The sequence below is a fragment of the Ochlerotatus camptorhynchus genome, unplaced genomic scaffold, assembly GCF_037179485.1.
Source record: "Ochlerotatus camptorhynchus isolate MF236.1 unplaced genomic scaffold, CSIRO-AGI_Acam_v1.1 ptg000556l, whole genome shotgun sequence".
NCBI lineage: Eukaryota > Metazoa > Arthropoda > Insecta > Diptera > Culicidae > Ochlerotatus > Ochlerotatus camptorhynchus.
The window spans coordinates 831,466-847,490 of NW_027041039.1; the positions used below are offsets into that span (position 1 = coordinate 831,466).

Genomic DNA, 16,025 nt, shown 5'->3' on the forward strand with positions numbered 1-16,025 from the left:
CAACCACACACTTAGAAAAAATCATGTAAATTTCGGTGCTCTGAGAGTGACATATACGAGCGTTAATTTTGACATAAATTTGAGTCATAACAGACGCGAAATATAGCTCAATCAAACGTACTTTTCGTCTAGAAACGAACTTTTCAGTCTCGGAGCACTTAATATTACATGACATGTTTGTTTACGTCTCATCTTTTATGTCAAAGACGGATTCCGACACGTGTAAAATTAGTTATTTCTAAGTGTGCATGACTGGGATAAAGTCTGTAGGATCGAAATATGTCCAAACAGATTCATAGTGTCTATATGGATAATGTTTAATTATTTCCACGTATACCAGATGATCTAGGTTCTCTAAATCTTCCTGCAGTTCAGATGATTTGTTTTGCAACACTTAAAAAATTCAACACGTTTGATCGAAGTGTTTAAATACTTGATTTTTTAAATGCATCATCACATTTACTTTAAGTGTATTTCACCTTGGTTCAATGTGTTATACACGTTAATTTATAGTGTTTCAAATTTTGAAATGTTGAAAATCTTTAACTATCTATTCAAGTGCATTGCACTTTGAACCACACTACTGTTCAAAACAGATGGATTTAAAGTGTTTTGCATTTCAATGCGGTGTAAATTGCTTGCATAGAAAGGTAACCATCGAAAACAAGACTTGTGACTTTATCCAATTAACCCGCCTCATATATGAGAACAACCGTGGCACAGTAAGATTGAACGAAGACTCCGGCAGCAGCACACCCCAACAGTCCATGATCGAATCCCAAATCAGACCCATTAAAAAGATATGTGAAAGCTCTGGCCTCTGGCAGTTTTGTTTATATATTTGTCGATTAATTTTTAGAGTCGGTAAAGTAGAAGTCGATAAAGTAGAATATTGTAGAATATTGAACTATGATCCCGAGCAAAGTCCAGCATCAAAATGACAGCAAATCGAAATCAAGTTTTGATATCAACATCAAACTGAAATCATAATTTGATTTCGGTTTGCGCAATTGACAAATTTGATATCTAATTTTGTTTTCATTTTGTTGTACATTTGCTCTTGAAAAATATGTTGTTGCGGGTTTTCATTGCCTTAGCATAACATCAAATTGAATACTTGTTTTGTTATCAACAGGAAAAATGGATTTCAAATATAGTTTTCAGTTTGCTCTCACTGATAGCAGAAATAGTTTTCAATGTGATGTCACAGGAAGATTTGTTTGCTCTCAATTTTGATATTTTAACCGTTAAAACGACCAAAACGACAGCAACCTGAGTAATCATTATCAGCGAAATCACAACATCAAATTTAGATTTCAATTTGATCTCAGACTTTGCTCGGGATGTGCTATTGATATCGCCAAATGAGGCACATAGAATCCAAGTGTGTCACAATTCAAATGCATTGTGCATACAGTGTTCAGGCATGATTCATAGCATTAGATTCACACATGAAATGGATGTGTTTCACAATAAGCGCAAGATTAAGTGTGAGACACATGATGATGACGTGTGGAATTTTTGAGTGTAGATCAACAAAGACTAGGATAATATCTGTAGCACAGACAAACAGACATAACACCCGCAAGCTGTGCATCGAACAAGCATTTAACGGTAAATTTAGAAGTATCGTAGTTGGTAGTACCAACAATCAATACGAAACTAACGATTTTAAATTGGCTCACTACTTGACTAGCCTATTGGTCCCAAGCAAATCGACTAACGAACCCCATTCTTGTATAAATTCCAGTACTACACTATGTTTGTTTTGATTCGCTATGAAAGTTTGACAGATAAAATGAGGGGTTTGTGGATTTTTCTATGTTTCGAGGGGTGCATCGATTAGCTTGGGACCGAAGATAGTACCAGAGCTGAGCCAAAAAGTTGAGCTCGTTTCTTCGGGACCTTCTGGTCTTAGAGTTACCTCTATGGTAGTACCGCCACCTGTGGCGTGCATAGTCAATTCCCTTGCATTTGACGTTTACACACTACCGCCATCTGCTCTGCGTACTACCGACCATAGTGTACTCAACAGATGGCGGTAATGTTTTACAGTGAGAAATATTCAATGTGTTATGTATGTTTGTGTGTGTCTGTAGTATCGAAATATCGATTTGGAAATCCTAGAACATTTGGCATACACGGAAATAGGTTGGCATGATCCACATAGACACTGGAAATTTGTTTGGGCATATTTCGATACTACATATACAGAATAAGTCTTGGGTGATCTAGTAGAAAAATAATCTGATCTCCAGAATGATTTCAGAAACTATAACATCTTGTATACGTAGCAGTGTGTTTCGACATTATTACGACACATTCAACAGGGCATAACTTTTTTACCATTGGGTAAAAATCAAGCAAATTTTGCACACTTTCTCATTGATGTGTATTGTGTACATGCTGTCAAACTCGAAGTCGTGTTTTTCGATTCAACGAAAATGGAGGTGAACCAACGCGAGTTGAGAGAACAAATTCTTTCCAAACACCTGGAATTTCCTGACCTGTCGCACCGGCAGTTGGGAAAAATGTTGAACATTCACCATTCAACCGTCTCCAGAGTGTTGAAGCGGTTCCAGGAGCGGTTGACGTTGGACCACGGCAAAGGAGCTGGAAGAGAACCGGGACCGGAGAACAAAAAGACGGAGGGAAAGGTGAAGCGGATGATTAAAGCAAATCCCAACGTCTCAAGCCGTGATTTGGCTAAAAAGATCGGCATGTCGCAGAGCTACGTCCAGAATGCAAAGAAGAGAGCTGGACTACATACATACAAGGTACAGAACTTCCCAAACCGCGATGAGCGGCAACAATCGACGGCTAAAACTCGGGCACGGAAGCTCTACGAGAAGATGCTGACAAAATATGGCTGCTGTGTGATGGACGACGAAACGTATATAAAAGCCGATTTTAAGCAAATTCCGGGGTTGGAGTTTTTCACCGGCAAGAGCAAGTTCGATGTGGACGACAAATTTAAGAAGAAGAAAATGTCGAAGTTCGCCTCCAAATATCTCATTTGGCAGGCCATCTGCTCTTGCGGACTGAGGAGTGAGCCTTTCGTGACAAAGGGCACAGTAAATGGCGAGATCTACAAATCTGAGTGCCTCGAGAAGCGCCTTTTGCCGTTCTTGCAGCAGCACGACGAAGCTCCGCTATTTTGGCCAGATTTGGCATCATGCCACTATTCTAAAAGTGTCCTGGAGTGGTATGAGGCCAATTCTGTCCATTTTGTTCCAAAGGACATGAATCCGCCAAACTGTCCGGAGCTGCGCCCGGTGGAGCAGTACTGGGCAATAATGAAGCGGGAACTTCGGAAGAGCAAGAAGACAGTCAAAGACAAAAAGAACATGTTAAGAAAATGGAAAAAAAAAAACTGAGAAACTGGTACCGGATGACACTGTAAAGACTTTGATGGAGGGCATCAAGCAAAAATGCGTTCAATTTTACACTCAAGGCTCCATCGATTAACTTTTCTTTTGATTTTTGAAGTAAATATATGTATAAAACTACCCTAAAATTTTGGTTTGATTCTAAACATTATAAGAAAATTGGCATGACATTTTCGGTGTCGCAATAATTTCGTGTTCGCCCTTTATGTCGATACTACAGACATTATTGCAGTCTTGGTGGATATAGTGGAACAAATCAACTGAACTCCAGGGCGATTTGAAGAACCTAGAATATCCGGTATACATGGCAATTACTCGCATATATACGATTCGTTTATGATTTGACAACGAAAAATGCTATGTTCATATTGAAAAAAAAATATTGGAAAATGTCTCACATTGGACAGACATCAGGAAATCTCCGTGTAAATCCAGTGTGACTTATGGAATTGAGATCATTTCTCGAATATTTGCAGGGTGTTTGGTTTGAACCGGTCAAAAATTGAGAGCCAAAGAACAACAAAATTGATGACAGCATAATAATCCGGGACGGAAAGGTTACAATGAATTCCACAATTTTTGTGACAGCGCATCAGTCCCTTCGCGATTTTCACGATATAATTTTTAATTTTTAATTCTCGAAATCCGCGCCTGTTGTAACAGCCCTGGAGTTCCCTTAGAATGCGTCCTGAAATTTCTTTCGATTTGCTTTAGAGTTCCCTAGAATTATAATTATAATCCCCATGATACTCTCTTCAGAACAACCATAAAACTCACACTTCTCATTAAAATTTTCATGAGATACTTCTCAAAACTACTATCCAGAGTTCGTTTAGTGTTATCCCTAGATTTCCTCTACGACTATCCTCAAAAACCATTTGGCATTCTCATCAAATCTCTAGCCAAAGCCAATACTTCATAGTGTGGTTCATACCCAAAGAACCCAATATCCATATTGTGGGGTATTTGACCGTATTTCCCAGTTCTTTCTCTAACCGGAAGCCACCATCTTGGATTCCAAAATAGCGTCAGACATAGATTTCCAATCCCTTCACGTCATCCTGATACCAAAAGTACCCTATTGTGGGGTATTTCACAGTGTTTTCCAGTTTCCAAGAAACGTAAAAAAAAACTCATTATTTGGAATTTGCTTCGTGAAGAAAAAACTTCGTTATTTGGGATTTACTTAGTAAAAAAAGGAACGTAAAGTGAATATTGCATTAAAAAAGACTTCGTAAACCGAGGTTCCATCTGCAACTTGAATTCAAATGTTGTTCGGTCGACCAGTTGTCCCTTTGACCTTTTTACTCTTCGAACTTATGTCCCTCCTATCTTTTTTTCCTTCAGGTTTAGACCTTGAGCATCATTTCAATAACATTTCAAATTACATCATCTTTGATATTCACAAATTTTGACTGTGCAGACCCAATTTTTATAAATGATGAAATAGAAAATCTGTTTTTACACGTAAATTTGCTTAAGAATTACAGCAAAAAAGTTGTTTTTCTTAGATTTTTGATATCTTTTTCCAATATTTTAGAAAAATCTAAACGAGCAAAAAATAATATTTACTTGCCAGTAAGCTTCGCGTTAAGTTATCTCATGACATACTTCGGTAGCCATTCTTCGATAAATTTATTAAATAAAAAAAATAAAATCATGCATCTGTTGAGTGCCTCAACCTCTTCTCCCATAGGTGATGTTTTTTTTTTTCTTTTTTGTTTTTCATCCATTGCAGCTCCAGTTGGGTGGTGGCAGGTAAAGCAGATCCCATTTCCCCTCCACGAATAAGCGTCCATCCAGACTCGCCGGCAACCGGTGCCACTTGGATGAAGCAAACAATCTCCTTCGACAAGCTGAAACTGACCAACAATCAATTAGACGATAACGGACACGTAAGTCTGCGTAAATACATATGTGCCAGTCAGTGGTAGTACGTTTCACCCTAACAACTTGATGTTTGATATTTCATCAAACTCATATAAACAGACCAATTAGCACCGCACTTATCACCTCTATTTCGTTCGCACCCTCCCGGTCTGACCTCCGTTTCTCTTCTGTTCCCTCACCCATTCAAACAGATCATTCTCAACTCAATGCATCGGTATCAGCCGCGCCTTCATGTCTGCCACTTTTCCCGAAACAGCAGCAACAACAACAACAACAACGCCAACCGGGGACCGGTCAAAACCGAGAAGGACATGTTGACATACCGGACGTTCGTATTTCCGGAGACTTCATTCACCGCGGTTACGGCCTATCAAAATCAACGCGTAAGTACAAACCTCTAACATGACAAGTCGAAAACCAATTCTTCCAAATTGCAAATAATCGGTACCTTGGTCGGTAGGTTATTGAAACCTACTCGTAGAAGACCTTTTTCTAATGTGTACCTAGTAGCGTACAATACTTAAAATTGTCTATTTCCTCTGTTTATCTCATTGACCAGAGGGTGGTTTCGGTTTCTGCGAAAGAAAATATCTATACAGTACATCCTCAATTAAGAAAAACTAAACAAATCGTTCCCCGAGCAATGTTTACGTGACTGAAATCGTTATAATTTTGTTTTGCTTGCTTTTGATCACGAGCAATCAAGTTCCAATGAAGAATGTAACATGAATTGCTCCTTTAGTTCAGAAATTTCAAACAACCTAATAACCTGACGCTTATTACAAAACTGGAAATCATAAATTAGAAAGACAGTAGCAATATACAATGCACGCCACACCGCAACCATCGCCTTAAACGCCGCCTAATGATCTTCATTTCGAGGTCGGCATGTAGGAATGTCACGATGAGAAGTTGATCATGCAGAACCATCGAGAGAGCATAGCAACCGACCACCAAACATAAAGGGAAGTTATATGGCGGCAGTTCCACAGTGACTATACCATAGTCATGGCGCGTTCGAGGTTATGTCATAAATTTAAACGAGTCATCAAGGAAATGAAAAATGTTTCGGAAAATGCGCCGGATCTCACGACTTCCACTGAATGGTTGCGGAATATGAAGATGGTTCCATGGGGGTAAAATATTAAGCTGATTTATGGAAAGCAATTAGAATTGTTGCGAGATGGATTAAGAATGTTTTGATAATGTTCTAATTAAGAAAATTTCACACGGCACGCGTGTCCAAAATATAATTAGTTTGTCTTGCTCTGTTCGGGACATGCTTCCACTACGAGCAGTAATTTGATTATAGAATATACCGTGTCCTTAGCGAATGTCGTTGTGCTACATAACTATTGAGAAATTATGAAGTATTCGGTTTTGATACAGCTGTCATCCTTGCTTTTATCGCAAGGAATGTAAGGTCTCGAGGGGGATCGAAGAGTGAAAGCTACCTTGAAAGCGGCGCCACTTCCATCAATCAAAATTGGATTCCTTAGCAGCGAGAGAAGCAAGCGGTTTCACTGATATTGACCAGCAGCAGAACCATTTACTACTTCAAACTATAGAACAACGGATAGATGTTTAGTGAGATGTTTTTTTTTTTTTTTTTTTCTTTATTTAACGTCGGTCTCTATTCCGCAATCTAGTGCCAATCACCGACGGACATCGATTGATGGCAATCGAATGTGCAGGAAGGCAGCTTCCACACCTGCGTAGGATATCGCACCCATTCACAACACACATGGGCCGGGACTAACGGCTTTACTTCCCTTCCGAAGGAAGACGTGACCAGAGATTTTTATGCCTCAGAAAGATCCCATCGACCTCGGCTGGGATTGAACCCAGACCCATTGGGGTGTTAAAAAGCAGTCACGCTTACCACTTCACCACCGGCGCTGGCTATAGAGAGATGTGTTCCTTTTATTACTGTAAAATCTGTCACCCTAGTTTGTGAGTAGTAAAGTAAGGAGTTTAGTTCGATCGGTGGAAGATCAGAATATTTATTTAGGTGCGCCCTATTTCATTTTTTTCGAAGCCCTCCCAAGTAAAATTGCAAGATTTATCAGGGCTTTAAAGCATTCTTCAAGTTCAAATCATGGTCTAATAGACTATGATAATACCAAAATTGACACTTGAGCCTCATCTTATTTCATAAGGGTAGTGTAAACGAGAAGGGGATATCATAACAAATTCTGGCTATTGCCACTAATCTGGAGTCGCGAGTGAGCTGCGATGCGAAGTTAAGTGCACTGCGCAATGCATCTGGGTTTGAGACGTTGCGGCAAAGCGACAACTTATAATGGCCTAACTGTCTAATTTTCCGCAATCAGCTTTCCACTTGCGAAGCCAGAGAAAAAGTGTTGCCAACCAAAACATTGCATCGGTATTCAGTCAAATGGGAAATATCCTGATTGCTGGGATCACTACACTGAAAAAAGTTTTCATTTAGTTTCTATTAGGAACGCACAAAGTATTTTTCCAATAACAAAAATAATAATTTTTATCGGAATATAGTGCTTTCCCGATTTTGTCAGCTTTTCTCAAATATTAGGCTGTCAAAAACGGGAAGCTGACAAAATTCCATTATTTTTTTGATGATAACTATTACAGAATTATGAAATCCTTATAGGGGTACGGGGTGCTATGGGATAATATGACCATCAGCGTTTATTTACGTGTTTTGCAAAACAAATTTAATGGAGTTTCACCCATCCCAGAACAGTCATCTGGGAAATGGTTTGTATCAAGTAGTCTTTTAATAGTACGAGAAAAAACGCTGTTGGTCATATAACGCCAGGGTGCGTTTTACTCCTCCTTATCCTATTATTTGTAAGAACTCTTCTAAACCATCAAATAATTAGAATTATTGAATTAATTTTCCTTTGACGATAATGAATTATGTATCAACTTTCAAAGCAGAGAAAATGTGGGGAGGGGGTCAAAAAGCCAGACCTGTATTGAAGTTGGCACGGGGTGGTATCCTAGTTTAGCTCCACTAAAGCCCATTCCTTACTCTCTCTTCTGCCTGGATCCCCCCGGGACCATGCTGAAGCGACTACTTCGAGGGGGCTGGCACTTCTCATACTCTCAGTGCTAGCTGGCGTTGCTAGATCGCTGCTCCTCTCTCCATTCCAAGTGCCTTTCTCCACGTTAAGGACCGGTATCTCCCTTCGCACTGTCTCGCACCTTGGACAGTCGAAGACCACATGCTCCGGTGTTTCATCCACGTCCTAGCCGATGCAGGTATTTCCTGAGGCAGCCGTGGCCAGACAGGAACTACGTCCGGTGGTGGTTGACTTCTCCGTGTTTTCTGTGCACCTAGGTCGAAAGAATCGGTAATAACCAATGTGTCCATCTACCGCTATCCACCGCGTTCCATTACTATTGCCACTTTTCCAAAGACTCCGCTTTCACCACTTTCCGTACTCTACCGGCTTTTCTCCGATTTTAGCACTCGCTGTCCTCTGCCGGGTGATGTTGCTTCATAGCGTAGAGTTCGAGAATTCATGCTCAAAAATTCAAAAATTAAATGAAATCTTCAGGCTGACAAAATCGGGGGTAGACAAAATCGGGAGCTGACAAAATCGGGAAAGCACTGTATCACATAACATAAGAAATTTTATGTGAGTAATCATTTAGATTTCATTGGACACATAACGTTCAAGTGATTAAGTGGTGCAATTAACAATTATGGGATCACATGAAAGCTAGGTGAAATTCACATGGCTATTTTCCACTGGTTATGTGATTTATTTTATGAGTGTATATCAACTCTTCTGTCAAACGTAGCAGGCAGGGTTGCCAAGTGATTTTTTGAAACATCTGGCTGTTGTAAAATAAATAGTCTGGATTTGTGTGGATGTTATTGACAATGGAGATTTTTATTATATGCGCATTTAAATGCCATTCTATAGCATAATTCTCTAAGTGGGAGGGACTAACAATGCAAATCTAAAAGCATAAATAAAGTGCTTGGTACAGAAATCTGTAATCTTTGATAGCGAAATAATTTTTCCCCACCACAGGAACACCCCGTTTTCTTACGTAAAATTAAAGATCACAAAACGCACGAAATCTTAAAAAAATCAATAGTTACTAAAATGTTTTTACTCAATCGGTAGATTAAAATGTAGCAAGAATTGATTGATGGAATTCAAGCTAAAATGTTCAGATCGCGAAATATTCCTGATCAAATACGAAATTTTGCATAACAGGCCTACCTTAGCGCTTCTGCTCTTACTGTTGATACCCATTGAAACAATTGTCTAAATAGTAATAAAAGCAACAAACTTGTCTTGATTACAGATACAGGATATCTGATAAAACAACAAACGACCCTTTTTAGGACGACCATTTGAAAGATTATAGAGTCAAAATTACAGATTTTGTATCAATTAAAATAATCAAACCCAAAAACAAATGTACTAACCAATCGAAGTCCTGCGTCAAGTTTCCGTTTGTGCCCTTAGGCACAGACTCTTCCACTTGTTTTTACAAATATTCTACACGGTAAGAAAAAAGTACCCAACGGCCAGTTCACTTTTACCTACTTTTGACTAGTTTGTCTTATTTTCTCCTTCTAATGTTGTCAAAAACGGAGTAACAAAACCACCCAACAGGGGTAGTAAAGTGTGGGAACCCAACGTTGAGTATAATCATATTTACCTACTGTGTTACCGTTTTGGTTCCTGTACCCTATTGGTTCACTTCGAGCGAGAAAAATCAGGAGATAGCGAGAGCGAGGAATAGGGTATATGTGTATTCATTGTGAATTCAATCTGTATGTCAGTTTCTTGTATGCAATATTGTCTTGTTTTGAATGTAAGTAAATATGTAATCCCAAAACAACGGTCCAATTAAAAATTGTAACCCAGTCACACCAACAACACATAACACAGAACACATAACGGGAAGGAGTAAGGATGAAGGTGGACGTTGGAAACAAGAGAAGGATATGGACAAGGGGTGGTGGAAAAGTGGGAGGGAGGTGGAAATGGGTTTAGGTCAAGGGGGAAGCTACTGGGTCAAACTGAAAAGAAGGTTCTCTTTCACTTTAGCCATTGCGCGAGATAGATCGATCTGCCAAGTTAAGTTTTGAAAAGAAGTGAAAAATATAGAGTCGCCAACAAATACCGGCTAATACCACCGAATACAGAGTCAGGTAGGACCCAATTAATAACCCGGTAGCGGAATTCCCAGCCCTAAGACCACCTCTCATATTCCCCTCAGGACCTATTAATTACGGGCTAAATCACGAGGGCGTCCGTTAACACGCCAACACCCATGTAGCAAGCATCCATCGGTTATACACCGACAACCACTGAGAGACCACCGTCGATCACCCGATCGAGCCCCAGTGCCACATCTGTCGTACCACACGGTGACAACCGTCGAGCACCGGCATATACTGTGAACAGTCCGTTCATCCGCCGCCGAAAAACCCCACCCGCTGCAGAATCCCGTCATCGCTGGCCAGCACTATACACACATACACACTACAGACACCGAAATCGTAAGAAATAAACGAGTGAAAAGTGAGCTCCAGGGTTTCAAGCTCGAGCTAGCCAACAAAAGAGGCGAGTGTAGCCCACCCCAGACGATCTTCGTGGCTAGACCAGAGGTTAGGGGAATCCCTTTTAACTAGCCCATCTGGCTAGCCATTAACAACTGTTGGGTACAACTAACTTACTTTTGGTTAAAAAGCCAATGGAAAATTCCATACGAACTGCACACAAGTAAATGAAAATTACCTTGACTCGCTTTACCTACTTTTGGGTTCCTGCAATATAGTGCCGAGATGAGTGAAAAGAACTTAATTTTGGGTACTTTTTTCTAACTGTGTAGCACGGTACTTCCTTCGGAAAAATTGTCAGGCACTTCCTGATCTATATTTGTACAGTTGCACTGTTCAAGCAAAATTGTGGTCTCTAGGGATGATAATGCAAAAAAAGGTTAGAGGTTGTATCCAAGATACGACCGTAGATTTGACGTAGGATTACGTGCTCGGTATCGATATTCGCCGACTATGTTAAAGAAACCACTTTTTGCAGGCAATCGGTGATACTTTTGATCACCATTGAAACAGTTGGACATTTGTGTAATTTTCAATTGTGACCTATTGAAAATTAATAAAGTATTCATTCTAGAAGATTCGTAGGAAAATGTCCAATCGATTGGCTTGTTTAGAATGTATATACATCCGCTATTGACAGAGTTATAAGTGGTCAAAACCTGACCACTATTCGTAACATAGTCGATTTTGGTTTTTTTTTAAATTGCACCCCCAATACGTTGCTGAAAGACGTAATCCTACGTCAAAAGTAGGTTTTCCCATACAATGCGGAAAACCGAGTTACAAATCGTTCCCAAATTTTCCACAGTTGTTTGGGCCAATGAATCCAAAAAATGGCTATTCTCGCTTGAGTTTGCGTTTTTCCCTATAAAAGTGACCCACCCTAACGCTTATAGATGTTCTTGGGACCAGTCTAAGAGGGGACCACTCAAGTAAGCCGGCGCCGGTGGTGTAGTGGTAAGCGTGCCGTCTTCCTTCGCAAGGGAAGTAAAGCCGTTGGTCCCTGGCCCATGTGTGTTGATGGGTACAATGTCCTACGCAGGTGTGGAAACTGCCGGTCAGGGTTTGACACTAGCTTGCGAAACAGAGACCGACGTAAAATAAAGGAATTGAGATGAACAAGACCAGTCAAGTAATGAGCCAATTTAAAATCGTTAATTGGGGATTGTTGGTATCATTGTGCTCGCCACACAATATACAAATACATACATTGGTTTATATAGAAACACTCACTCACTCATGTATCATGCACATCCCTAGCGGTGCATAGTACCAACGTGAAAGATTTCCAACCTGTGCTGCTCACTTCTGCTTTGACCCAGGTCAGATTCCTGTCGACTTTCTTTATTTCCTTGTTGAGGCACCGTCGACATGAGCCCCTGGGTCTGTCTCTGAGCACTGCGTTGTCCTGCCGGCTTCCAATCCAGCACATGCTTGCAGATTTCGTGTCTTCCCCTTCGTAGTGTGTGGCCGTTCCACCTCCACTTACGTTCTCGAATTTCTGTTGTATTATCTGCTTTTGATGACAAGGTATTGGTATAGATAGCTGCTAAGTAATAACTGTGGAAGTGCTTCAAAGAATACTAAGTTGAGAGCAGGCGAAAGCTGGTGTAAGAGCGTCAAAAACCAAGAAACAAGAATAACTATAGTCTTCGTTTCAGTACACCTACGTAATTTTTCAAAATGACGGTTGTTCTTTGATGGATCACCTGTAACCAATTAACTATAATTTTTATTATCTCAAATTACAGGTAACGCAGCTGAAAATCGTAAGCAACCCATTTGCTAAAGGATTCCGTGATAATGAAACCAATGAAGAGTAAGTACCACCAACAAGCTGTTACCACTAAGCCACTCAACCAAAGCAATCAACATTGTACAGCAAATAAAAACCATTAGTTTATATTGCAATACTACGAACTCAAAAAAAAAAAACATGGGAAAATTGCTTCTCCTGCTGTGGTTATTCTTCTCTTCTCCATCAATTAAACTGACCAATTCGTCAAAACTGTTTACTACACTGCGTACGCTCGTGCAAATCCAGCAAGTTTATTATCAAAACAAACCCGCACGGTAATTGGCCTATAAAACGTGTTAATTGGACTCATTACACGCGGCTCAAAAAACCATTTTTCTTCTGATCCATGTATACGAGTTGGTGTACGATAATCATATTTTTATAACGTTTATTTTGCGGGAAAAGTGCAGTCACATTAATCCACCCGCGCACGTTGCACCTTTCTGACCGATTGTCGTCTTGGGAGCAATAAAATGTTACCCACTTGTAGATGCGGGATGCACATACATTTCTTAGGGCGAGCATTGTGTTTGACAGCCGCTGTCACCGTGTTTGTTTTTATGGTTGATCCGACTCAATAAACATGGTAATTCTGTGCTGTGCGATGCAAGTCAAGCCATTAAAAGCGCCCCAGTTCCCGTATGATTGGACGCGTTGTCGCTATCTTCTTTGTACCCTATACTCGATCACGACCACTAAAAACGAATGAATGGTGGTGAGCTCGAACGGTTAATGAGGAATGCAATCGTGTAAGATTGACATGCTCTTGGGAGGAATTGCAGTAAATTACCTTAAAAATTCTGTATCTCTTTTGCATGGTGCAGTGCAGTGTTTTATAGACTGAATGTGTCTTGAGTGTTCCCACTCTTTAATTTCTTCTGTGGAAATTCGGCAGTGGCATTCATATTTTAAATTCTTTATTATATTTACGATACAGCTTCCGTTGCTATTTTTCCCTGCATTTGACGAGGTGAAAGAGAAATGAAAAAAGTAGGGTATTAGAAACATCTGTATAATAGGTTGTGGTGAGGCTTGAAATTTAAGCAGTGGATTTTTTAACAGAAAGGGGATATTCTCGGTGGTGATAGAAAATGAATGGTTATACTTATTCTTGTGAATTGATCTAGAAAAACGACAAAAAAACATGTTTATTTATTTTCCAATTATTTAAACTTGACCTAATAGGATATACTTCCCTAAGATAGACACAACAATCAGTCATACAAGGTGTGTCCCAAAGCAAACAGGACTTTTTAAATATCTCAGTTCCTGGTTGCGCCATCAATTGGCAAGGATAGGTGTTGGAAACGTACATCTTTCATTGACGGGTGAGTAGAAACCAAGTTATTGCGCCTCAAACTACAATCTGTTTACAGTGTCGGTACAAAATGTCGATCGAACAAAGAGCCAATATTAAATTTCGATAAACTTGACAACAACTTTACCGAAACGTTTCAAATGGTGAAACAAGTTTATGATGATGTTTGTTTATCCCGTAGCAGAGTCTACGAGTGGTATACGCGCTTCAAGAATGGTCGTGAAGACTTAAACGATGACGAACATGTTGGCCAGCCGAAATTCGTAATTACCAAGGAAGTCATCAAATGAAATTAAGTATCGCCAAATCAACAATTTATCGCATTTTGACTGAACATTTGGGCCTACGAAAGGTGTGCGCACGATTTGTTCCGCACAAGTTGACCGACGACCAAAATTTGCTGAGAATTCAACATTTGAAAGACATAATTATTAAGGAGGCAAGAAAGGACAAAAACTACTTGTACAGCATTGTATCGGGCGACGAAACGTGGTGTTTTCAATATGATCCAGAAACCAAGCGTCAAAGTGCCGAATGGAAGCCTCCAGGCGAGCCAAGTTCGAAAAAAAAAATACCGTTTGGAGAAGTCAAAAGGGAAGACAATGTTAATTTGTTTCTACGATTCGAAGGGGATTAGTCATAAAGAGTTCGTTCCAACTGGCCGAACCGGCCGAACGGTTAATGCCAAGGGGCAAGACAGGTGTACTCAGAGTACATATATTTGCTGCGAGTAAATTTGAGTTGCTCATATTTACTCAAAAATTAACAAAGTAGTCTCGTATTTTTCATCATAAGATGTTCTGGAAACAACAACCGTCTGACAGAATGTTTTGTTGAAATATATTCAATTGAGAGAAAATTTTGCGTCAGATTATCAAATTTTATATAACATGATGTTCATGAAACGGCAATATTAAGTTTTCATTATTAAAAGATCCAAGTTATATTGATTTTGTCCAGGCCAGGGGCCTCTTTTGCTTTCTAGGAATTGATGATCTTCGAAGTTTTTCGTGATGTGGTGGTGTGATTTCAAGATCAAAGAAGTTGGAATTTGACCTAATATTATGAGCTCGTGAAAATTAATACTCAACCTCTCAAAATCGATCTAAGAGGCTTCTTGTTCTGTGGAATTAGTTTCTGGCATGAGGAAACTCAACATTACTAAATATTCATAATTGAGGTGTACAGTGACCAGCAAAATTAAATTTACAAGCTTCCATAATGGAAGATTGATATAAATCTCCGGAAAAATTTTCGCTAGAAAAAGTCAGAGTAATGATCAACTGTCACTAGAAACTTCCGTTGTTCCCCTGATACTCTTAGAAAAAGACAGTTGAAAATTGTGATCAGAAATGGGTTAAATTTTCATCGCCTGATATAGTTGTGACGATCCACATTTAGCACAAATGGAACATTGGCGAATGCGGTCTTTTATGTAGCTGTTCATCCCAAGTCACAATAGATTTAGTTGTGGCCAACTCCATAGTTGATTCTATTCAGACACTTACATGAGCGATCGTCGAAGGGATGCAGGAATTCCTTCATCCCTTTTTTGTCATGTTACTTAGAACTGTTCAGAATCCTCCATTTGGGATGACTCACTGAGATTGTTTGGAATCTTCCTGAAATTGTACGGAATCCTTTCTGGGATTGTTTGGGATCCTCTCTGGACTGTCATGTATGCCCCTCATTTTTTACTGAAATCGTCCTTTTAGCTGTTCAGAATTCCTGTTGGGTTGTCCGGAAGCCGTATTGCTAGTGTATGAAATCTTTTCTAATAATTGTCTGGAATCACATGAAGGCTAGTTTCGAGTCCCTCCGTCATAAATCCCCTTTTCGATTGACTGGAATCCTTCCAGATATTGTCCGAAGTCTTCTTGGGATTGTCCGGAATCCTTCTTGTGATTGTCCATCAGAATCCGAATTATGTGGTTGCTAATGTTTCGCAGCGTGCTATACGAAAGTGCAATTGCCTTTCCATTGCCGAAATATCTTCTCGGGTAAGCTTTAGTTTGAAAGCACACCGCTTAAAATGTTGAAATACGTATTACAAAT

General features: G+C 39.7%; 1 protein-coding gene across 2 annotated transcripts in view; it reads left to right on the top strand.

Moving 5' to 3' along the window:
- org-1 (optomotor-blind-related-gene-1) overlaps window positions 1-16,025 on the top strand; it is a 259,354-nt gene that overhangs the window by 225,297 nt on the left and 18,032 nt on the right. For both annotated transcript variants that reach the window (XM_065236580.1, XM_065236581.1), the window contains 3 exons: window positions 5,128-5,284; window positions 5,471-5,662; window positions 12,606-12,673. In XM_065236580.1, coding sequence (XP_065092652.1) covers window positions 5,128-5,284; window positions 5,471-5,662; window positions 12,606-12,673 — 417 coding nt within the window. The remainder of the gene's footprint in view (window positions 1-5,127; window positions 5,285-5,470; window positions 5,663-12,605; window positions 12,674-16,025) is intronic.